Here is a 23,867-nt window from a genome sequence, read left to right on the forward strand (position 1 = left end):
TGCCAGCTGTGGAATGCGAGGCCTGGCCTGGGAGATATTTTGGCTGCGGTTTGAGCCATCCCCGCCCCCTGGAACTCAGACCCTGCATACTCCATGCCATAACAATGACGACCACTTCCAATTGTTTCCTAGCTAGGGTGGGGCGGGGGGAGCACTGTTTGGGAAGGGGGGGGAGCCTGGGGGAAATGCTTCTAGTGACAACAGCCCTTTCTAAATCCGGCTGGGGACTGGGCGCAGGTGGGGGTGGGGGCGCCCTGCTGCCCCATATATACAGCCCCTGACCAGGTCTGGCGCCGCAGCTCTCTCCTGTGCTCTGTCTGTCTTTGCCGCTCTCAGGTAGGAGTGTGGAGCTGGAGGCCTTCCTCTGGGATAAGGGGACCCCAGGTTTAGGAAGGGCCTCCTCTAGGAATAGCAGCCTTCATGTGGACTACCAGGTCTGGTCATTGAGCACACATGTGCAGGTCTAAACATGCGTGTATGTGCCGTGGGAGTAGGGGGCTCGTGTGTTATGGGGGGGGCAGTATCTGCATCTGAGTGTGTGGGACAGAATGCATTAGAGGTGTGTGTGTGTGTGTGTGTTGTGTACAAGCACACACGGTCTGAATGCATGGTGAGGGAGGGTATGTACCTCACTGCCCAAGACACAGAAATATCAAATGGAAGACATGTTTATGATCATGCCTGAGGACAAGCAGGCCTATTTGGGGAAAGGAGGAAGAGGATGGCAGAGAAGATTACTTAGGGAGTATGTAGGCTTAAAGCTGGTTCTGTGAGGTCTGCAATGTGTAACTACCCGTGTCCATGCCATGGAGGTGCTCGGGTACACATCTAGGAGTCACAACTGCCACAGTGTATGTACACCTTGCAAAAGGAGCTCACAATTCCAGATCTTTGTATATTCGACAATGTACAGCGATGTGTGCCTATTTAGGCTATACACATATTTAACGTGCAAGTCTGTTGCCGAGGCATAATGGCACACTGGGGGAGGTGTGTGTGCCGAGGTATAGGAAGGAAGCGTGTCTGTGTGAACTGTGTGCACAAGCAGTGGGTGTGGGTGTTCATCAGAGAACACATGGAGAGCATTCAGCTGCGTGATGGATGTGTCTCTGAGAGGATGCCTACAGGGTCTGCTCTCTGAGAATGTCCACCAAGACGGACAACCAACTGGGAACAGGATGGAAGAGAACTGGCTTTAGAGTCATGAGACTTGGGTTCAAGTCCTGGCTCCACCACATATAGTTATGTGTTCTTAGACAAGCAAGCCCATTAACCTTGATTTCCTCATCTGTAGAATGGGGTGAGGATTGAGTAAGAGATTTCACATAAAACTGCTTTGTAGGCTGTAAAGCCCCGAACAAATGTGACCATCAGTTGTTCCTTAGGTGGCTCAAAGAAGACAAGTCACACTACATGGGTGTAGATAAGGGTAGGGAGAGGGTAGACAGGAATGAGGAGGATTAGGACTCAGAGTTGGGTTGATATCAGGAAACTGTTAGAACTAGTGCTCAGGGGGAAAAGGAAATAGTGTTTGAGAGAGGTGACAGGGCCAGAGAAGCTGACCACCACTTCCCACCCATTTTCAGGCCTGGGGGAGGGGTGGCTGCTGAGGGGGAGAGCCAGGGAGCAGCAGAGAGGTGGCCCTGACACAGCCTTCCCTCTCTCCAGGTCACCTGCAGGCTTGAGCTTCTTTTCTTGTAGACACATTTGAGAAGCCAAGGTAAGGAAAGCTGAAGATGGGGTGTGAGGGATTCTGGGAAGATATGGAACTCTAGTTTCTATCTTGCCTTGGGGAGAATGTCTTGGTGACCAAGAGTTCCCTACCTGTGACTAGTGAGGGGCCGGGGAGGATGAGGGTCAGAGATGGGTATAGTCAGTTTCCTGCTCCCACAAGAAGCCCAGAATGCTCCTCCCTCCTCCAGGAGAGCCCCAAGCGGAACAAAAGTTAGCCTCCCCGTCTGCCCTGACAGGTTTTCTAGGCCATTCTTGGGTTAAGGGATAAGCTCAAGGAAAGAGGGACTCGCCAGTGACCCCTCCTGACTCCTGAGCACGGTGCCAGGCGCTGAGGCTCCCACTGAAGGGGAGAGCCCAGGGAGAGGAGGGGAGTGGAAGGGAGGGCAGCCAGCCCCTTCTCCCATCCACTGCAGGTGCAGCCATGGGGGACGCGGAGTTGGCTGTGTTTGGGTCCGCCGCCCCATACCTGCGCAAGACAGAGAAGGAGCGGCTGGAAGACCAGACCAGGCCTTTCGACCTCAAGAAGGACGTCTTCGTGCCTGATGACAAAGAGGAGTTCGTCAAGGCTAAGATTATATCTCGAGAGGGTGGCAAAATCACTGCCGAGACTGAGCATGGCAAGGTAGGTGGCAGGGCTGGCTTGAGAGGCCACCCGGGACGCACCCCACACCTAGTGTAGACAGAGAGGGGTCCCACCAGGATCCACCCCACTCAGACCTGAGGACCGTCCGATTTCCCCTTCCTTTGGGTAGGGATCCAAACTCTCCAAATAGCCCTGCTCATTCCCGACATCCAGTCCATCTTCTCTGTGAGACCTGGTTCCTTCTCTCCTGAACATGGTTGTCCTATAACTCTCCTAACTCCTATCCCTGCTGAGGGAGGAGGGAAAGCTCGGGCTGACAGGAGGGCCTGTGTGGGCTGTTGCAGACCGTGACCGTGAAGGAGGATCAGGTGTTGCAGCAGAACCCACCCAAGTTCGACAAGATCGAGGACATGGCCATGCTGACCTTCCTGCACGAGCCCGCTGTGCTCTACAACCTCAAGGATCGCTACGCGGCCTGGATGATCTACGTGAGTGCGAAACCTACGCTATCCCTCTGACTCTGGTAGCTTCCTGGTGTATACATGTCTACCTCCTGGAGCCAAGAGTTTGTTCTTTGCGCCCAGGCAGTATTGCACTCTATCCTATCTCCTCGGTTTAGTTCTAATACCCCAGAGCTGGGATTACTCAGATTTAGTGCAGTCAGAGATTTTCCTTTCTCTCCTTCCTCTCTTGGGATCTTTCTCTAACTCTGAAAACTGCCATCCCTCCACTTTCATCCCTGGCAACTCACTCCTTTTTTTCTACCCTAGACCTACTCCGGCCTCTTCTGTGTCACCATCAACCCCTACAAGTGGCTGCCGGTGTACACTGCAGAGGTGGTGGCCGCCTACCGGGGCAAGAAGAGGAGCGAGGCGCCGCCCCACATCTTCTCCATCTCTGACAACGCCTACCAGTACATGCTGACAGGTGACAGGCCCCAAGCGAAGGTTTTTCCTGAGGGCCCCCTTGGAGGGAACACACACGATAGCTCTCTCCTTCCTCCCAAGGGGTTTGGAAAGCTGGGAGATGCCTGGACAGAGGCAGGAGATGGGGTGGGGGGAAGCCAGAGGAGAGCATCCTGTGCAGCTCCTGACTTTCCCTAACCATTTTCTCCCTACAGACAGAGAAAACCAGTCCATCCTGATCACGTGAGTGTGGCTCCCACCCTGTTCCCTTCTAGAGTCTCCCTGACGCAGCCCCCATCAGGGCCCTGGCCCCTGTGCCTAGACCCACAGCTCTCTTTCCCTCCACCTTCATGCCAGCACCGACTTCTTCTTTGCCCTTTCCCCTTCCCTTCTGTCTGCTCTCCCCCTTCCTTTCTGCTTCCCATCCCTCTCTTATTTTTTCTCTCCTATCTCCTTCACCCACTCTCCTCCAACTCGACACTCATTTATCCATAAGCCCAGGATCACCATGTCTTCCTCACCTCTTAATTTTATTTTGTCTTTCCTTTCAGAAACCTTCCCCATTCTGCCAGCCCCACCCGTTCTTTGCCAAAACAGCCCTGGCCCATATCCTCTGATTGACCTGGTCCAGCTAAGACCAGGTTCCACCTGCCCAAACCCAGCCCCTCCTTGTGGCATCCTTCCTGGTTGCTACTCTGACCCTACACAAGTCAGAGACCAGCTGTGTGTTTGGGATGAGTATTACCCGGCAGATTCCTGCGTCAGGGTTTCCGCTATTGAGTAGGGCCAGGCATTCTCTCCTGACTTGAGGCTTGTTGGTCTCAAGCAGTGTTTGTTCACTGCCTAATGAGCCCCTGACTGTTCCAACAGCGGAGAATCCGGGGCAGGGAAGACGGTCAACACCAAGAGAGTCATCCAGTATTTTGCTGTTATCGCCGCCATTGGGGACCGCAGCAAAAAGGATCAGACCTCAGGCAAGGTAGGCCTGTTGTCCTCCAAGGGCCTGCACTGAAAAATGGAGGGGGAGGCCTCCCACCTACCATCCTACTTGATCTCTACAGGGCACCCTGGAGGACCAGATCATCGAGGCCAACCCTGCCCTGGAGGCTTTTGGCAATGCCAAGACCGTCAGGAATGACAACTCCTCCCGCTTCGTGAGTGGTCCCTGACCTTGGACTTGAGATCTGGGCTGGTCAAGGGATGGTATCAAATATGAGCCTTCCCTCAACTCATCACCACTCTTCTCCATCTCTCCAGGGGAAATTCATTCGAATCCATTTTGGGGCGACTGGAAAGTTGGCGTCTGCAGACATAGAGACCTGTGAGTGCCGTGAATCTGCTGGGGCTCAGCCTGAGCTCTCCCTTATTCTAACCATCTCAAGCTCAACCTCTCGCTCTCTCCTCCCTCTCTGTCTCTATCTCTCTCTAGGTCTCTGCCCCTCAGTCTCTCTCCCTCTCTTTCTGTCTCTGTCTTTCTATGTCCCTAGGGCTATATATTCGTCTCTCTCTGAAACTCCTTCTGGCCTTTCTCCTCTGTCTCTTCATGTCTGTGTCCTTCTCTGGGAATTTTCTCTGACTATTTCTCTCTTCCTTGGTCTCTGTCTCCATCTCCATCTCTGAGTGTGATTTCCGTGTGTCTGTGTCTGAGTCTCTCTCTTTGTCTCTCCCTCACTCTCTGCCTTTTGCTGCTACATTTATCATTCATTTTCCTCTGTTTCCTTGTACCTAAATTCTAACCTTTTCTTTCTCTCTTTCTTCTCCCCTACTGTTCACAGACCTTCTGGAAAAATCCAGAGTTATTTTCCAGCTGAAGGCAGAGAGAGATTATCACATTTTCTACCAAATCCTGTCTAACAAAAAACCTGAGCTGCTGGGTGAGTCAGAGCTACCAACCGAGACCAACCATCTCCATGGCAACCTGGTTCCCTCTGCTTGCAGCTGCTTCTTGGCATGCCCTGGGTTTATGGCACTGCTGGATTCAGTTCTGGGGGATGTAGGACCCCATTAAGTTCTGTCATGTGCTCTCCCACAGGCCATGTGCTGTGGGAGGCAGCCCCAATGAGAGCCAGGGGTTTGTGCCCACATCCTAACCATATCTTCTCCCCACAGACATGCTGCTGATCACCAACAACCCCTATGATTATGCATTCATCTCCCAAGGAGAGACCACTGTGGCCTCAATTGATGACGCTGAGGAGCTCATGGCCACTGATGTAAGTGTGTGAGGACACAACTGAGAGGTGAGGGGATTGGTGGTGAGGGGCAAATGAGGCCGGTTCACTGGCCCAGGAGTACAGCTAAGACACTGGCTGCCTGTTGTTCAAAGTGGTATGGCCCTGTCCAAGGGCCAGAATGTGCCCTATGACCTGGGTGTGCTGGGGCATGGGTGTGATGAGACGGGGCTAGCCAGTATTTGCTGTTCATTCTCACCAGAGAAGGCTGAAAGCCAGGGACAGAGAAGCAGATAAGACAAGAAACAAGGCATCACCAAGAGAAAGAGGAAGGGGAGGGTCATGCAGATGCCACGGGGCTGGGGCAGGCTGTTATGTGAAGAACAGATACACCCAGGTATGGAAAGTCCAGGCAGAGAAGCAAGCGTAAGGCCTAGAAGGGGGGCAACAGGAGGAAACATGAACGGGTAACCCAGAGCAGCTCCAAAGGACAGCTGTGACCACTGATGCCTGGCTGAGGCTGTCTACACCCCATCCTGCTCCAGTACCTCCAAGTTTTGTTTTAGAGTTCCCCACCAGGTATGGGAGTCTCAGAACCCATAGGGAGTCAGGAGACAAGCTCTCTCTCCAACTGTAGAGGGATCTCATTTACCTGCCATACTTCCTTTTCTGGGGTCTACCAACACGGGGCCTGCCAACAGAACGCCTTTGATGTGCTGGGCTTCACTTCAGAGGAGAAGAACTCCATGTACAAGCTGACGGGCGCCATCATGCACTTCGGAAACATGAAGTTCAAGCAGAAGCCGCGAGAGGAGCAGGCTGAGCCAGATGGCACCGAAGGTAGGGGTCTTGGAGGCTGGGGGGCGACTGTGGAGTCACTGGGGGCCATGTCTGCAGAGGAGTCATCCCTTTACCCACTTCGCTACCTTCCCTTTCCTTCTAGAGGCTGACAAGTCCGCCTACCTCATGGGGCTGAACTCAGCCGACCTGCTTAAGGGGCTGTGCCACCCTCGGGTGAAAGTAGGCAATGAGTACGTCACCAAGGGGCAGAATGTCCAGCAGGTGGGTCATCTTCAGAAGATAAGGTGGGGGGCTGGCATGGTGCAGTGGGAGCTTTTGAATTCACTCTTCCCAACAATTCTGCTCATCTGGGTCTCTTCCCTGCCTGCCAGGTGGCATATGCTAAAGGGGCCCTGGCCAAGGCAGTGTATGAGAGGATGTTCAACTGGATGGTGGCGCGGATCAACGCCACCCTGGAGACCAAGCAGCCGCGCCAGTACTTCATAGGAGTCCTGGACATCGCTGGCTTTGAGATCTTTGACGTGAGTCAGGGGAACCCCGGGGGTGGTGAGAACAGTAACTCACTCGTTCACACATGCAACAACTGTTTGTAGAGCCAGCTATAGGCCGGGCGTGGGAAAGGCAGGGGGGTTCAGCAGTGATGGAGGCAGTCATTATCCTGTCTTCAGGGGGGCTCTGCCTCCCTGCCCTGACATGGGAGGGGACCAGCCACACCCCTTGCTGGGCTGGGGCTGACCCCATTGGCCACTCAGCCACCTGCCTACCTGACCGCTCCTGCCCTCCCTCCCTCTCCCTGCAGTTCAACAGTTTTGAGCAGCTCTGCATCAACTTCACCAACGAGAAGCTGCAGCAGTTCTTCAACCACCACATGTTCGTGCTGGAGCAGGAAGAGTACAAGAAGGAGGGCATCGAGTGGGAGTTCATCGACTTCGGCATGGACCTGCAGGCCTGCATCGACCTCATTGAGAAGGTGCTGCCTGGCCCCACCACCTGAACTCCTCACTCACACCCCACAGGAATCTTGCAGACAAAATGGAAGCCCCTCACCCTTCTGGGGAACATGATCTATATCAGAAGAATCCAGAGGCCTAGTTTCCAGAGCCCTGTCTTGTTCTGGCCACCCAAGACAGAGTAGCATCTGGGAGAGCCATCTCAGGGGCTTGAGAGCGGACACATGGAGGATGGGCACCTCCAGGATGACCTCCCACACCAATGTGTTTAGTGGCCCTGGTTTACCCATCCAAGGAGCAGGAAGTTGAAGGTGGGGTAGGAGATCGTAAGAGTGCACCTATTTTCAACCCCAATATCTGGGGGATGGAGTGGTGTGTAAGGCACCTATGGCATCCACATCCCCAGATGTTCACAAGGGTCCCTCTGAAATCAAACAAAGTCTTTCACCTTGGGAAGGCTTAAACAGGTGCCACTCTGTAGATAACTGTACTCGGAGCTGAGCCTGACATGTTAATGCCCAAAGGGGTATCTCCTTAAGCAAATATTGACCCTAGAGCAGGATCCATCTCCATCTGCATGAAGCATGCTCACTGATGTTCTCCCCTTCACCCTCAGCCCATGGGCATCATGTCCATCCTGGAAGAGGAGTGCATGTTCCCCAAGGCCACCGACATGACGTTCAAGGCCAAGCTGTTTGACAACCACCTGGGAAAGTCCAGCAACTTCCAGAAGCCACGCAATATCAAGGGGAAGCCAGAAGCCCACTTCTCCCTGATCCACTACGCCGGCACTGTGGACTACAACATCCTAGGCTGGCTGCAGAAGAACAAAGATCCACTCAATGAGACCGTGGTGGATTTATACAAGAAGTCCTCCCTTAAGATGCTCAGCAACCTGTTTGCCAACTATCTTGGGGCTGATGCACGTAAGTCGAGACTGGGACCCAGGGGACTGAGGAGCAGGGTTTCTGCCATGGTTCTGAGGCAGGTCAATGGCTATACCCCACCACTTCCATGTCAGGCTGTGCCCCAAGCTTTATACTCTCAGTGAGATAGAATTGGGTGGAGAAGCCAAGGCACCCACAGTGAAACCCTCACCTGGAGGCCTAATGCCAGTGAGGCTGTGATTCTTCACCCTGCCCTGGCGCCCCCCCATCCTCACTCACGCTCCTTTTCTTGACTCTCCTCCCCTCAGCTATTGAGAAGGGCAAAGGCAAGGCCAAGAAAGGCTCATCCTTTCAGACCGTGTCAGCTCTGCACAGGGTGAGTGTGACCCAGCCCCAGCCCCATGCAGCTCCCGAAGCCAGCCCAGCCCGGCTCTTCCCTGCCTTGCTCGTCCTTGCCTTCCCGCATGCCTGGCTCCTCAGTCCACTCCTGATCCTCTTCACTCTTGAGCTTCTCGTCCTCTCCATTCTCCTCTGCTTCACTGCTGACGTCCTTTCTTACTCAATTTCCCATCTTACCTCTCCTCTTTCCCTCCCGCCTTCTAGCCCAGTCTCCTCTATCCTCCCCCAGCATTCCTTCACTCTCTTTAGCTCCTTGCATTCTCCTCATCCCTCTTCCCTTTCATTCCTCTGCTCTGTCTTTGTTACTTCTCTTTCTTTGACTTTCTTTACTTTTCCTTTTTGTTTTTTTGGGCCACAGGAAAATCTGAACAAGCTGATGACCAACTTGCGCTCCACACATCCCCACTTCGTGCGTTGCATCATCCCCAATGAGACAAAGTCTCCAGGTGAGCCCCAGACTTGGGCCCAGCCCACTGCTGGAAGTGCACTGCCAGGGACAAGGCCTTCTAAATTCTCCTCATCTCCCACCATGGTGCTCTCCAAGCCACATTCTTCTCCCCCCATCCTCCATGAGGTCTCAGAGATTATACCTCCCTCCCCCTACGTGCTACCTAACACTTGGAATGTGTAACTCAGGGTAATGCTTAAGCACTTTGATGGACGTTACCTCACGAGTGCCCTTCAACCCCCAATGAGACATATAAGCATTGTTTATCCCTTTTGGACTGATAAGGAGATGGAGGCTCAGGGGCCTGGGTTCAAGGGCTGGCTCTGTTCTGATCAGCTGAGTGACTTTGGTCAAGTCCCTTAACCTCTCTGGGCTTAGTTTGTTCTCTAGAAAATGGGATATATCTGCCCTGGCTACTGCCTATGATAATAGGCATAAACCATATAAAATTAAGAATGTGACAACCTTCTGGTTACTCTTAAAAGTATGGCTAGAAAAAAGTGAAAAGAATAAAGGATCAATATTAACAGACTTGCTAAGATTTCCAGCTAATAAGTAGCAGAGCCAAGAGCAGAACCCAGAAATTTTGGCTCTTAGTCCAGTGCTCTCTCTACACACTCCTCTCCCCTCCCCTCCTGCCATAGGGGTGATAGACAACCCCCTGGTCATGCACCAGCTGCGCTGCAACGGCGTGCTGGAAGGCATCCGCATCTGCAGGAAGGGCTTCCCTAACCGCATCCTCTACGGGGACTTCCGGCAGAGGTGCGTACCAGGGTGCCCTGGGGCTCAGGGAACAGGGGGAGCCTGGGTGGCCTTTGTGGAGAGGGGAGTCTGCAGGTGGCCCCAAATTCTGTGGGCAGAGCAGATCAATGCAGTACATGGGTGAGTCCAGGCACCTCCCTCCCTAGGTATCGCATCCTGAACCCAGCGGCCATCCCCGAGGGCCAGTTCATTGACAGCAGGAAAGGAGCAGAGAAGCTGCTGAGCTCTCTGGACATTGACCACAACCAGTATAGGTTCGGCCACACCAAGGTGAGGAAAGGAGGAGACAAGCTGATTACAGGGAGACCTCTCTTGTCCTTTGACTCCTCAGCTCATGGCTCCTTTCCTTTTACCAATCATCTCAGGAACATCTCTGAACCACATGCTACCCCTCCCCATGGACCATGCTCACCACTCCCCCATCCCAGGCCCAGCTGCCATTGACCTTCTCCCCATAGTTCTTTCCTAGGTTGTTGTCTTCCTTAAGGTAACCCCCTTCCTCTTTCCCCTCCTGCCCCGTCCTGGTCATGCCCACACACACCTTCTTCGCAGGTGTTCTTCAAGGCAGGGCTGCTGGGGCTGCTGGAGGAGATGCGAGATGAGAGGCTGAGCCGAATCATCACCCGCATCCAGGCCCAGTCCCGGGGTGTGCTCGCCAGAATGGAATTCAAGAAGCTGTTAGAACGCAGGTGAGAGATCTCAAAAGGAGCTTCCCAGCCATCTGAGGCCCAGGCTGGGTCAGGGGCAGGAGAAAGAGCTCATCTGGTCTTCAATAGCAAGACCGGCAAGAGGAGCTCATACGGACACAGGGTGGGCCTGGTAGGTGGTGGGAGTGCGAGGTGGATGAAGGAAGGGGCCGTAACCTAGGAGTCAGGGCCTCGGGACAGGAAGAGGGAGGAGGGCTCTCTCACCACCCCTCCTGCTGGGCCCCTGCAGAGACTCCCTGCTGATAATCCAGTGGAACATTCGGGCCTTCATGGGGGTCAAGAACTGGCCCTGGATGAAGCTCTACTTCAAGATCAAGCCTCTGCTGAAGAGCGCAGAGACAGAGAAGGAGATGGCCACCATGAAGGAGGAGTTTGCGCGCCTCAAAGAGGCGTTGGAGAAGTCTGAGGCTCGCCGCAAGGAGCTGGAGGAGAAGATGGTGTCCCTGCTGCAGGAGAAGAACGACCTACAGCTCCAAGTGCAGGCGGTGAGGCTCCTGGGTCTCTGCTGGCTCTGCCACCCTGCTCTGCCTGCGTCTCCCACACACCCTGCGCCTCCAACCCAGGGGCTCACCATCTTGCCCCTCACAGGCGGAGGATTCTGGAATCACCACTTCCAAAGACCTCCAAAGAAATCCCTCAAGAGAAGGAAAGGGAAGGGGGAAAAGAAAACAACTTTTAAAAACATGGGCTTTCCATCTGGGTTCAATCTGGATCCACAGCTTAATAATTTGTGACCTTGGGCAAACCATGCATTATCTTTGAGTCTCAATGTCCTCATCTCTAGACAGACAGGGAATAAAGCTGCCCATCCTACTCGGTTGGAAATATGTAACATGCTTGCATCAACAGATGCAGTTCTCTTCCTTCAATGGGGGAGACCAGAAGAAGAGGGCCAGATAAAGAGACTCCTTTTTCCCTTCCTCTCTCCTCCTGTCCCCCAGTGCTCCCATCATGTTTCCCTAGAACTCTTCCTATCCTCATCCTTCTGAGATTCTTCTAGCTGAGGATATCCTGGAGATCCCCTCCTATCCTGAGCCCTGAGCCTCCCCCTCCCTCCACCTGCCAGGGCAAGTACCTCACCCACTGAATGGCCTTGCCTTTAGGAACAAGACAACCTGGCAGATGCGGAGGAGCGCTGCGACCAGCTGATCAAGAACAAGATCCAGCTGGAGGCCAAGGTGAAGGAGATGACTGAGAGGCTGGAGGATGAGGAGGAGATGAATGCCGAGCTCACTGCCAAGAAGCGCAAGCTGGAAGATGAGTGCTCTGAACTCAAAAGGGACATTGATGACCTGGAGCTGACACTGGCCAAGGTGGAGAAGGAGAAGCATGCAACAGAGAACAAGGTGAGAGCAGCTCTTTCTGGCTCTAGCCCAGGTCTTTTCAAGATTCCAAGACCACACTGACCTTAACCCAGGCCAGGCCACTCAGGAGATCCTGATAGCAGCATGGTCCTTAATGTTAGAGGTCTCCCAAGATATCGCCAGACTGGTGACCTTTGACCCTAAAGGGGACGGGGTTCTTGGTCGGCAGGTGAAGAACCTGACAGAGGAGATGGCTGGGCTGGATGAGATCATCGCCAAGCTGACCAAGGAGAAGAAAGCTCTGCAAGAGGCCCACCAGCAGGCCCTGGATGACCTCCAGGCTGAAGAGGACAAGGTCAACACCCTGACCAAGGCCAAGGTCAAGCTGGAGCAGCACGTGGACGATGTAAGTAGATTATCACAGGGCCTAACTACACTATGTCCATCTGTGCTTGTGTGTGTCTGTGTGTTTGGGAGATGGAGTTGGGGAGTGCTACTTCTGATGCCTTTCTAGAAGGGAGCTGGGGAATAAAACAGTGGAAGGATGGTCAATTCTGAGTTGTGTATCTCATCTCACTGATAAGGTCAACAACAGAGATGGGCTTCCTTACTTCGATTTAGGTTCAAGCCTGTATATCTCTACCTTCAAACACAGAATTTAGAGGATTATCTCATAAGAACATGATACATCTCTCTGGGGATTTTGTGAGGCTCCTCAAGGAGGATCTCTGGACTTCTAAGAGTTTAGGCATGATCTGATTGTCAGTGATCGTTGTTCTCACAGATAGTCCTTTGTGCATATCTCTGCTGAATCATGTATCTCTCTGTGTTGTCATTATGGAAATAACTGTCTCAGCCATAAGACTGTAAGCTGCCTTTAGGTGGGAACTTGGATTTATTCAATTTTGTGTCTGCAGCACCTAGCACAGAGCCTGGACCCCAGTGGGTGTTTAGAGGATGCTGAGTGAATTCATGTAGATTTGGGGTTTCATCCTACAGTCATTTGTTCCCTCATTTATCAGATAGTTACTGAGCTTCGCTCCGTGCTGGGCAGTCTCACAGCTCACTGGTAATGTGTGGCCCACTTTGGGGAAGCTTTCCAAAGTCCTGGACATCTCTTAGGATTCCTCAACCCTCAAGCAACTGAGCTCCCAGATTACCAAAACAAGATACTTGGCTTCATGGGGCACGCTGGTCCTTCTTTCCTCCAGCTGGAGGGATCCCTGGAGCAGGAAAAGAAAGTGCGCATGGACCTGGAGCGAGCTAAGCGGAAGCTGGAGGGCGACCTGAAGCTGACCCAGGAGAGCATCATGGACCTGGAGAACGACAAGCAGCAGCTGGATGAGAGGCTGAAAAAGTAGTGTGTTCCCCCTCCCTCTCACCTTCCCCCCTCCCTGGCCCAGCAGCCTGTTCTGCGGGCAGAACAAGCTGACACAAGACATCCCCTCTCACAGCCAACAGCCTCATGCAGCCTCGATAAGTGGGCAAAGGCCTACAAGAGGAGGGCCTTCCTCTCCAGACACACACATCAGGGCCTGGCAGTTCTCCCTAGAGAGAGTCTAACTTGGATCCCTCAAGCCCTTTCTTCCTGTTGGGCGCTCAAAAGGGATGGACAATAACAGCTCGCCCCCTCAGTACACAAGGCTCTTTGGAGACTAGTTGCTCAACACAGAGGAAGCATCCGCACAAAAGCCTCTCAGGAAAGTCCCTTCAGGGTCCTTCCCAGAGAGCCCAGAGGGCCACAGAGAACTGGGCCAGCCGCAGCCTGAGCAGTGCAGGGGGCTGGGCCATTTCTTTGTTCCGATGAACTCAAGGTTGCGATTCTTATTGCAAGTCCTTCCAAAATGTATAGATCCACTTTCCAGACTTGGTAAACAGCGAGCCTGCAGGACATATTTGAATGATCCGAGGAGCTCATTGGGCTCAGGGACTCTGCAAGGCTCTGTGAAGCATCATGGTCTCCATCCTCGTCGGGCCTGCATCTGCCCAGGAGTCTCCACACTTCCCCAGACACGGTGTTGTTGAAGGGATGAACAAGTATAGGACCCCCTGAGCCTTAGACCACCTTCAAAAGATGGTATTTTTAGCCCCACTTTATCAAAGAAAAAACGAGGGCTCAGAAAGTTTCACCAAATTGCCCAAAGTAACAGTGACAGAATTAAAGATCATCGGAGTTAAAGGGGCCTTTGGAACCATTTAGTCCAGCCCCCACAGTTTACGGACCAAAGAGGGAGCCCCTCCGAGCCCAGGGCCTGGTGCCCCACCTACAGTGCTTTCCCCAGTACATTTCCTGTTGGATTTCAGTTCTCCAGCAGGTGATATACCTTTAGGGACCCTACGTCACCCCTGGAAGCTGCTTTTATGATGAAATCCTGCTCTTCGTTTGTTTTATTACCATTTCCAATCGCTGGTGGGCCCCCTGGAGCCTAATGGGCCTCTCTTGCCTCACCCTCCCTCCTTCCCCCACAGGAAGGACTTTGAGCTGAACGCCCTCAATGCAAGGATTGAGGATGAGCAGGCTCTGGGCAGCCAGCTGCAGAAGAAGCTCAAAGAGCTTCAGGTAAGGTCTGAGATGCCCAGGGTTGGCACTGGAGTCCAGGCTGGTTCTCAACTTCCCAATCCCCTCCTCCATGCTGTCCTCTCCCCAGCATTACAGGCACTTGCTATGTGTCTATGGGGGAGATGCTTCGCCATCACAGTAACCTTACAGAGCCCCTCCAGGAGGGGTGGGCGATCCAATGATGACCTAGGAAGAGACCTTGAAAACCTCACAGGTCTGGAGGGCAGAAATCCCGGCTTCCTCTCTCAGCTTGGGTTTAGCCAGTGACTATGGGGAGCCCGCTCCAGATCTCTGAGTCTCCATGTCCTCCCCTGCTACCTAGTGGCTTTTAAGGTCCCTTTATCCCTAATAGTCTATGACTTAAGTTCTTACCTTTAGAGCAGACACTGTTAGGTCTTTAGCTGTCTGGTCAGACAAACAGGGCTCTCTCATTCTAACTTTTATAATTTTTGCTGCTCTACTGCTTAAAATATCCATAGAACCTAGGTTTTTCTGTCCCTTTTCAAGAGCAAGCCTCAACCACTTTCCTCCAATAAAGAAAAAGTATGACGTTCTGGCCTAAAGGAAGGCTACCTTGGCTGTCCAAACCACCTCCCCTAAATCTTTTTATTTCTATTTCTCAGTACTTAGTTCCACCGGGAGAACTAAACTGACTTGCTGTTCCACACAGGCCAGGAGACTCCAGAGCCCTGGGAGGGGGCTCTGAGGGAGGGTCCCAGGTGATAGGTCTTTGTGTCCGCTCCCAGGCACGCATTGAGGAGCTGGAGGAGGAGCTGGAGGCCGAGCGCACTGCCAGGGCCAAGGTGGAGAAGCTGCGCTCAGACCTGTCCCGGGAGCTGGAGGAGATCAGCGAGCGGCTGGAAGAGGCTGGCGGGGCCACATCCGTGCAGATCGAGATGAACAAGAAGCGCGAGGCCGAGTTCCAGAAGATGAAGCGGGACCTGGAGGAGGCCACGCTGCAGCACGAGGCCACGGCGGCGGCCCTGCGCAAGAAGCACGCCGACAGCGTGGCTGAGCTGGGCGAGCAGATCGACAACCTGCAGCGCGTGAAGCAGAAGCTGGAGAAAGAGAAGAGTGAGTTCAAGCTGGAGCTGGACGACGTCACCTCCAACATGGAGCAGATCATCAAGGCCAAGGTGAGCCTGTCAGCCTCTCCTCTCTTCCATGTCCCTCCACCCACCTCCACTTTCTTTCTGTCTTCTCTGATGGTCCACTTTCCTGCTTCCTTTCTACCCAGTTCTTCAATCCTCTCCTGCTTTCCATGCCTTCCCTCTTCCTGTCTCTTTCAATGGCACCCCTTTCAGTGTCCCCTATAGCCATCATATGACTCTCCTTCCTCTCTCAGGCCAACCTGGAGAAGATGTGCCGGACCCTGGAAGACCAGATGAATGAGCACCGGAGCAAGGCTGAGGAGACCCAGCGTTCTGTCAACGACCTCACCAGCCAGCGGGCCAAGCTGCAGACTGAGAATGGTAAGCCCCACCTCAGTTTCCCCTGACTTCCTGAGCCACCCCAGCTCTGGGTAGACACACAGTCACCCCTCTCCAGAGAATGGGGCCTGAGGGTTAGGGGAGTGGCTGGAGGGAGAGGCGAGTGACTGACCTTGAAGAGTTGAGTGGGCCTTGGTGCCTCTCCAGGTGAGCTGTCTCGGCAGCTGGATGAGAAGGAGGCACTGATCTCCCAGCTGACCCGAGGCAAACTCACCTACACGCAGCAGCTGGAGGACCTCAAGAGGCAGCTGGAGGAGGAGGTTAAGGTGAGACCCAGACTCACGCCATTTGGCCCAGGCAAGGAGCACACCAGCTGGCCTTGAGCCACATCACTTCTCCTCCCAAGAATGAGGCTTGCTGTCTGATTCTCCCAGAATTCCAAAAGAAATAATATCCCAGAACCCACCACACACCTCCTAAGTCTATTCCCCAGGCGAGGCCTTCTGCCTTTCTGCTGCCTCCCTGGACAGAGAGGGAGGGCATGGGCTAAGGGTGCCTTGGTCGAGGGGAAGTGACGTGGAGGAGAGGAAATAAACGAGGGAGATGTGTTATGGCCTTGGCTGGGCACAGGCACGGGATGCTAGATGCACAAGTGGGTCCTGGGATTAGCAGAGCAATCTGAAAACTGGAGAAAGAAACTCAACTGAACTTATTCCTAGCACTTTGCTGGGCTCATGAAAAAGGGGAAAGAATATGACTTTAAAAAGGCCAGGACCTCTTATAGCTTAATGATCTTAGGGAAATCACCTAGCCTCTCTGAGCCTCTGTCTCCTCCCCTGTAAAGGCGGGTGAGGGTGATATGGCCGCTGCAGGGAGGGGCACAGGGGTGGTGGGCATGAAGCGTTTCCTAAGTCATGTGGTGCCGCGTGGGCCTTCTTAGCTCTTAGTACTCAGGAAACTCTTCCAGGTCCACTGAGGAGGTAGAGATGGCTGAGGCCATGGGGAGGATGTTGAAATAGGTTGAGGAGATGGGCAAGGGCTAGGGTGGTCTTATGGAGAAAGCTGAGCCCACCTCCCACGGCCCGCCTCCCCCCAGGCGAAGAATGCCCTGGCTCACGCGCTGCAGTCGGCCAGGCACGACTGTGACCTGCTGCGGGAGCAGTACGAGGAGGAGACGGAGGCCAAGGCCGAGCTGCAGCGCGTCCTCTCCAAGGCCAACTCAGAGGTGGCCCAGTGGAGGACCAAGTACGAGACAGATGCCATCCAGAGGACCGAGGAGCTCGAGGAGGCCAAGTGAGTCCTGGGCGGCCCGCTTCAGTAGATCTGGCCCCCCGGAATGGAGGTTCAGCGAGGTTTTGACAGCACGGGAGGACCCTGCCCTGCCCCCTCCTTCTCCTCTCAGGGAAGCTTTTTGCTCGCGTTATGTTTCTCATCCGAATATAAGACGAACAAAAGGTTTGTCTGAGGGCAGAGTGCTCCCACCCGGGGCAGGGCGCTGTGGCAGAGGGCGGTGGGTGAGTTGCAGAAGCCCGTGTGACCTCCATGTCTGCAGACCAGAGGCAGGCCCAGTGTCAAAGGGACACCACAAGAAGGCCCTCTTGGGTGCTGTGGGTCTTCACGTCTGTCAGGAGACCCTCTGCCTACCTGTCCTCAGGCTTCTCCAACAATGCTTGAGTTTTCAAGGATTGTTTTCTAGAAGACTCACATGGTTTCCCCTTGTCCAAATCCGCACCCTCCATCCTCCCCACCCTCTCCCACCCAACCCCCATCTCCCCGGGCAGGAAGAAGCTGGCGCAGAGGCTGCAAGACGCCGAGGAGGCCGTGGAGGCCGTCAATGCCAAGTGCTCGTCTCTGGAGAAGACCAAGCACCGGCTGCAGAATGAGATCGAGGACCTGATGGTGGATGTGGAGCGCTCCAACGCGGCCGCCGCGGCCCTGGACAAGAAGCAGAGGAACTTCGACAAGGTGGGCTGGGGTCGGGGGCCGCAGCCAGGAGACAGAGCAGGGGGGCTGGTGTCCTCAAGGAGGACATTCTGTGGGGGAGGCGGCTGAGCCCAGATGAGGGGCCTGGGCAGTCCCTGGAGGTGGGGACGGGGGCTGGGCCTGCAAGTGAGCCCCGTCCATCCCCGTAGATCCTGGCCGAGTGGAAGCAGAAGTACGAGGAGTCGCAATCGGAGCTGGAGTCCTCGCAGAAGGAGGCGCGCTCCCTCAGCACCGAGCTCTTCAAGCTCAAGAACGCCTATGAGGAGTCCCTGGAGCACCTGGAGACCTTCAAGCGGGAGAACAAGAACCTCCAGGGTGCGCTGGGGCCCGAGAGGCCGGGCAGGGGCCAGGGGTAGTGTCCACATATGGTGCCACCTAGGGGCTCCAAGAGGCGTGCCCCCCCCCCCCCTTTGGACAGTGGCAGCCCCCAACTGAGGCACTTGGCCTCTCCCGCAGAGGAGATCTCCGACCTCACTGAGCAGTTGGGTTCCAGTGGAAAGACCATCCACGAGCTGGAGAAGGTCCGCAAGCAGCTGGAGGCTGAGAAGCTGGAGCTGCAGTCGGCCCTGGAGGAGGCTGAGGTGTGTCTGCGCAGGGCCTGGGGGCGGAGGAGGCCGAGCTCCAGGCTGTGGCCCCTGTTTTATTCACTGTGGCATTCTCAGGGCCTAGAACAGTGCCTGCGCACAGCAGACCCTTGACAAGGTTGTGGAGTGAATGAATGAACGGCTCACTCCATTCCCTCCACACATTTACCGCTTACGTCTTAGACAAGACTTCCTGCTTCCACTCCCCTCCCCTTTCCCTCCTCCGCCTCCCTCCTCGGATTACATTCTCTGCCTGATTGCCTCTGTTTCCTTGGCAACACCTTTCTCTTCGTTTTCCTCTTTGTCTTCATAGCTCGCTCTCATCTGTGAGGGCCTGAATCACCTTCTCTTGGGCCTGTTTTTTTTTTTCTTTTAAATTCTCTTTTCTTCTTCTCCCTTCTGCTTCTTTGACTGAACCACTTACACCACTCTTGAACTCGCTTTGTATCCACGATTCATGGACAGACCCCTGCCCTGGCCCTGTGCCCCGACTGCCTGCCTCAGACCCTCTCTCCCCACCCCTCTCCCAGGCCTCCCTGGAGCACGAGGAGGGCAAGATCCTCCGTGCACAGCTGGAGTTCAACCAGATCAAGGCAGAGATCGAGCGGAAGCTGGCAGAGAAGGACGAGGAGATGGAGCAGGCCAAGCGCAACCACCTGCGGGTGGTGGACTCACTGCAGACCTCCCTGGACGCAGAGACGCGCAGCCGCAACGAGGCGCTGCGGGTGAAGAAGAAGATGGAGGGCGACCTCAACGAGATGGAGATCCAGCTCAGCCATGCCAACCGCATGGCTGCAGAGGCCCAGAAGCAAGTCAAGAGCCTCCAGAGCTTACTGAAGGTACATGGAGACTCTTGGAAGCAGGAAGTCCTCACCTAGAGAAGGGACTGACCTCCACGTGGCCCAGTTAGGTGGTAGTGTCCCCTCACTGCACCAGATCCCTCCTGCCCCGGGCCATTGCAGAGACAACCCACTGGACCCTCCTGAGCCACTGCAATGGGCTCTCCACTAGCATCCAGTTTGGCGTTAACAGCCTTCTGATGGGCCCAAAGGTCAGTTCCCTCTCTCATTCCCATCCTCCTGATCCACAGGACACCCAGATCCAGCTGGATGACGCGGTCCGTGCCAACGATGACCTGAAGGAGAACATCGCCATCGTGGAGCGGCGCAACAACCTACTGCAGGCTGAGCTGGAGGAGCTGCGGGCCGTGGTGGAGCAGACAGAGCGGTCTCGGAAGCTGGCTGAGCAGGAGCTGATCGAGACCAGCGAGCGGGTGCAGCTGCTGCACTCCCAGGTGAGTGGCTCCCCTGGGCATTCCTGGAGGGAAGCCCCACTGGCAGTTCCCAGCAGGTGAGGTTTGGGAGCTACTCAAGCCTGCTCAGCGCTTTTCATGCTCTGCCTACCCCACTCCTCAGAACACCAGCCTCATCAACCAGAAGAAGAAGATGGACGCAGACCTGTCCCAGCTTCAGACTGAAGTGGAGGAGGCAGTGCAGGAGTGCAGGAATGCCGAGGAGAAGGCCAAGAAGGCCATCACGGACGTGAGTCCCCTCACCCACCCCCCTGCCCCCCCGCCGCCTCCAGGCCCAGGTGTCCTTGGATCGAGCAGTGAGTGCGTGAGGACTTAGCCCGCCGGTGCATCAGCTCTCTCCCGCCCACAGGCCGCCATGATGGCGGAGGAGCTGAAGAAGGAGCAGGACACCAGCGCCCACCTGGAGCGCATGAAGAAGAACATGGAGCAGACCATTAAGGACCTGCAGCACCGGCTGGACGAGGCGGAGCAGATCGCCCTCAAGGGCGGCAAGAAGCAGCTGCAGAAGCTGGAGGCCCGGGTGCGGGAGCTGGAGAATGAGCTGGAGGTTGAGCAGAAGCGCAATGCAGAGTCCATCAAGGGCATGAGGAAGAGTGAGCGGCGCATCAAGGAGCTCACCTACCAGGTGCGGGCGCAGCAGCTGCTCTGGGGCCGGGCCCTTTGCATCATGGCCTGAAGCCAGGGGGGCAACCCCCTCAGAGGAATGTTGTGTTTTCCCTCAGCCTCTTCCAGGGCTAGGGGTGGGAGCACAGCCCCTGGTGGCCTGGTTTCCACTCTGCCTAACCCTGTTCTACCTTGAGTGTCCCCTGGTCAGTCTCTGAGTCTCCTCACCTGTGAGCTCCACCTCAACATTCACCCTCAGCTTGTCCCCTGGGGGCACACCCGGAGCTCCAGACAGCCCTTCACCAGCACAGATCACCAGAAAGCAAATATGTGGCCAAGCTTTGGCCTGGTGCCATCACCACCTCAATACACCAAAAATATACCAAAGTCATTAAAACAAATCTCCAAACTTTTCAGTTATCCAGGGAGGTGTAGGCTTGAGCTTTCCATAGTGTTTTTCTAGAATCAGACTCTCAGTTCGATTTTGTTTCTCTTCCAGTCCAGAAAGTAACCCTCTGTCTATGCACACTTGTCCTTAACCTCCATCCAGTCTGTGTTATTTCCCTGCAGCCAGGGAAATCCCCTCACGCCTGCCATCCACAGTTACCACCAGTGCTTCCTGGGTTCTAGAACAGGGGAGCTTATCCTCCATGGGGCCCCAGGACCCCCAACGGCGTGCCCCCTGCTTCCCGGCACAGTGTGCACATGCGGTTTTGCGCACAATTTCAGGAGTCCCATAAGCTCCCTAGACTCTTTCCTGGTACAAAGCATTAAAAATATTCATCTTTTTTTTGGTAAGAAATTACGAGAATCCAAGTGTTTGGTGAGGGTCAGAAAGTAGACTTGGGTCAGGATATTACATTCAGGGTAAAGACGACAGGTGGGGGGAGGGGACATGCTGCCTCCTCTGACGGTGCCATCCTGTCCTCATTCCTGACCACCCCGACCCCCAGACGGAGGAGGACAGGAAGAACCTGCTGCGGCTGCAGGACCTGGTGGACAAGCTGCAGCTGAAGGTCAAGGCATACAAGCGCCAGGCCGAGGAGGCGGTGAGTGACCACGCCGGGGCCTGAACCTGGAGAAGGGACACAGGGGAGCTGGTGCCCCAGGCTGGGGGGCTGAGCACCCTGGGTGCCCTCTCACCTCCTCCTCTGCTCCCCTCTGCATGAATGTTGGTGAGCGGTGAGATCTCTGAGCTCCTGGTTTGGGACAGGGAGTCCTGCCCACTAGGAGGCTGGGAATCCCCTCTCCTGACCCTGTCTCACCTCCTTCTCTGCTCCCTGGCCCCACAGGAGGAACAGGCCAACACCAACCTGTCCAAGTTCCGCAAAGTGCAGCACGAACTGGATGAGGCAGAGGAGCGGGCGGACATCGCCGAGTCCCAGGTCAACAAGCTGCGGGCCAAGAGCCGCGACATCGGCACCAAGGTGGGTCGTCCCACACCCCAGGTCTCGCAAGTTGCCCCCATGGCAGCATCCCCGCCCCCCAACATCAGTGTCCTCAGGCAGAACCCCCTCACACCACGGATGCCTCTTCATTCATCCCTAGAACTGACTGCAAAGCCCCAGAGGGGAGGGAATTCAGTCCTCTGGGATTTTGAAGATTCCTCCAGCTCTAGCTCTCAATGACTTTGTGAATTCCAGCCCTCGGGTGATTGGGAACCCTCCCCTCGATGACCCCAACTGATAGGACCCAGGGTGTCTCAATTTCCCCCAACTGCTAGTCTCCACTTCTCTTCCCCCCAGTTTTGGCTTACAACTTCACAACTCAAACCTAAAATGGACATCCCAGGGAACCCCGTTGTCCTCACCCAGGCAGCTCCCTCCGGCTGGCCCCAGAGCCCTACCCTCCGGAACTTTCCCTCTACACTGATCCCTAGGGCACATCCGCCACCCATGGGGGCCCATCAGGCCACACAGCATCCTTCCACCCGTCAGGTTCCCCAGCCCCCCTTTGTCTTCTGTGCCCAGCTCTGCCCCACACCCACCTCTCTGGCACTAATTTGGACTTTGTTTCCTTTCAAAAGGGCTTGAATGAGGAGTAGCTGTGCCACATCTTCTTGACCTGCCCAGTCCTGAGGGTGCCAATGGAGTTCCAGTCCCGGAACGCAAATAGCAGCCCCTTTGGAGGAAGCAGAATAAAGCAATTTTCCTTGAAGTGAGATCCTGCCTCTAGACTCTTCTTCACTGCCTGCCAGCCACAGGAACATGGGGTCAGGGACATGCGGGTGGGACACAGGGGTGAGAGGAGGTGGGGCTCCAGAGGAGGAGGGACAGCTTCACAGGCCAGACCAAGGAGGCCTCCTTGGGGAGCCTGTGAGGCTCTGAGACCCCTGGTGCAGCACTGCCCGTGTGCTCCCCTTCCCCTCCCCCTCCCAGCCCTCTCCTCCCAGCCCCTCTCTGGCTCAGAGACACTCTGGGTTGAAGGAAATTTAGGAAAACGCTTAAGGCTCGCCAGATCATGTGAGCCTGCCCCGACCGGCACCCTGGCTCTGATGAACACTAGCCCCACCTGATAACACCCAGGGCTCGGCTGTGGGGAGGACATTTATAGGGGTGCCCTCTGAGGTGTGAGCCACCTGGGTAGGTGGAGTAATGACCCCCAAGTCCTGGTTCAAGGCAAGTCTCTGAGAGGCTGAGGACTTGCAGTGGCCAACTATCCTTCCAGACACGGCCACCACCATCTCCAACCGCCCCGAAAGGCCCGCACCTCCTCCCCCGACAGCCCGGGGCACTGCACCCTAGCCCACCTCCCTCTCCTCCTCGTCTCCTCTCGGGTCAGCCCCTCCGTCCAGGGTGCTCCTTTCTTCTCCCTCGTTTCTTCCCACGGTAACTTCTGTTGCCAAGACCCTTCTCGTCTGGGCTTGCTGGAAGATGGGGGTTCTTTGGCCCATTTATGGCAGACCATCTCGAGGGGAGGCAGGCAGATGCGGGACTGGGGAGAGTCACAGGTGTGAGCAGGACTCTGGGGAAGGGGCTCTGCAGGGCTGGGAAGTGGAGGAAATTGTAAGCGCCCCCTCCAACTGAACAAACCCAGCTCCCCTAGAGTCATACTACACATGGGTGGGCTGCTTAGGGAAGGCCTGGGACTGTGGGCCATAGAGAGCAGGGGCTTGGGAGGCAATGGGACTGTCCCCCTGGGACTCCTGGAACCCTGGTGCAGCCCTGGACTGAATCTCCCCACCACCACCCCACCACACACAGCCACTCCCAACCAACCTCGTGCTCCATCCCCCACTCTGAGCAGCAGCCAAGAGTGAGGGCCTATCCCAGGAAGGAGGGGATGCCAGTCTTAGAGAACAGGAGGAGAGGAGAGGGGGACAAAGGAAATGAGGGAGGGAAAAGGAAAGACCTAGGGAGGGTGGCAGTGGAGAGAGAGGGAGAGAGCTTGAGAAACTGGAGGACGGTGACCAAGGGAACCCACAAAGAGAAGAGGTACAGGAGGTGAGGAGGAGAGGTCCAGAGGCGGTCCCACCTCCCTCCTCACACCCCCTCCACTCTCCCGACCTAGGACACTCCTCTTCTCTCAAGGACTTGGAAAGCAATGAGGAGATAAGTAGAGAAAAGGGAGGGACACACTTGAAAAGGGGGATGCAGGGGACACTTAGAGAATCTAAGCTCCCAGAGCAGAAGATCTAGACACTGAGAGAACACAGCAGACAGGGGGGTGCGAGAAAAGACTGGCAGCTGAGCCCCAGGAGAAGGAGGGTGACCAGAGGGGATGGGAGAGGATAAAGACGGGTGA

At 55.3% G+C, this 23,867-nt stretch overlaps 1 protein-coding gene across 1 annotated transcript; it reads left to right on the forward strand.

Annotated features, from left to right (window-relative positions):
- The first annotated feature begins 235 nt into the window (after nt 1-235).
- Nucleotides 236-22,284, forward strand: LOC124235386 (myosin-7). The gene is made up of 40 exons (XM_046653265.1): nt 236-336; nt 1,669-1,720; nt 2,148-2,356; nt 2,662-2,805; nt 3,088-3,244; nt 3,438-3,465; nt 4,093-4,201; nt 4,284-4,376; nt 4,480-4,543; nt 4,998-5,096; nt 5,332-5,435; nt 6,095-6,233; nt 6,337-6,455; nt 6,566-6,715; nt 6,994-7,164; nt 7,761-8,070; nt 8,340-8,407; nt 8,789-8,876; nt 9,523-9,640; nt 9,787-9,910; nt 10,193-10,329; nt 10,577-10,832; nt 11,451-11,693; nt 11,881-12,057; nt 12,863-13,008; nt 14,121-14,211; nt 14,958-15,347; nt 15,557-15,683; nt 15,849-15,967; nt 16,738-16,934; nt 17,423-17,606; nt 17,774-17,939; nt 18,081-18,205; nt 18,739-19,047; nt 19,299-19,502; nt 19,624-19,749; nt 19,870-20,145; nt 21,077-21,172; nt 21,416-21,550; nt 22,150-22,284. The coding sequence occupies exons 3-40, from the start codon at nt 2,156-2,158 to the stop codon at nt 22,165-22,167; spliced, it is 5,808 nt and encodes a 1,935-aa protein (XP_046509221.1). The 5' UTR covers nt 236-336; nt 1,669-1,720; nt 2,148-2,155; the 3' UTR covers nt 22,168-22,284.
- Nucleotides 22,285-23,867: the final 1,583 nt, after the last annotated feature.

Source organism: Equus quagga, chromosome 2 (assembly GCF_021613505.1).
Source record: "Equus quagga isolate Etosha38 chromosome 2, UCLA_HA_Equagga_1.0, whole genome shotgun sequence".
NCBI lineage: Eukaryota > Metazoa > Chordata > Mammalia > Perissodactyla > Equidae > Equus > Equus quagga.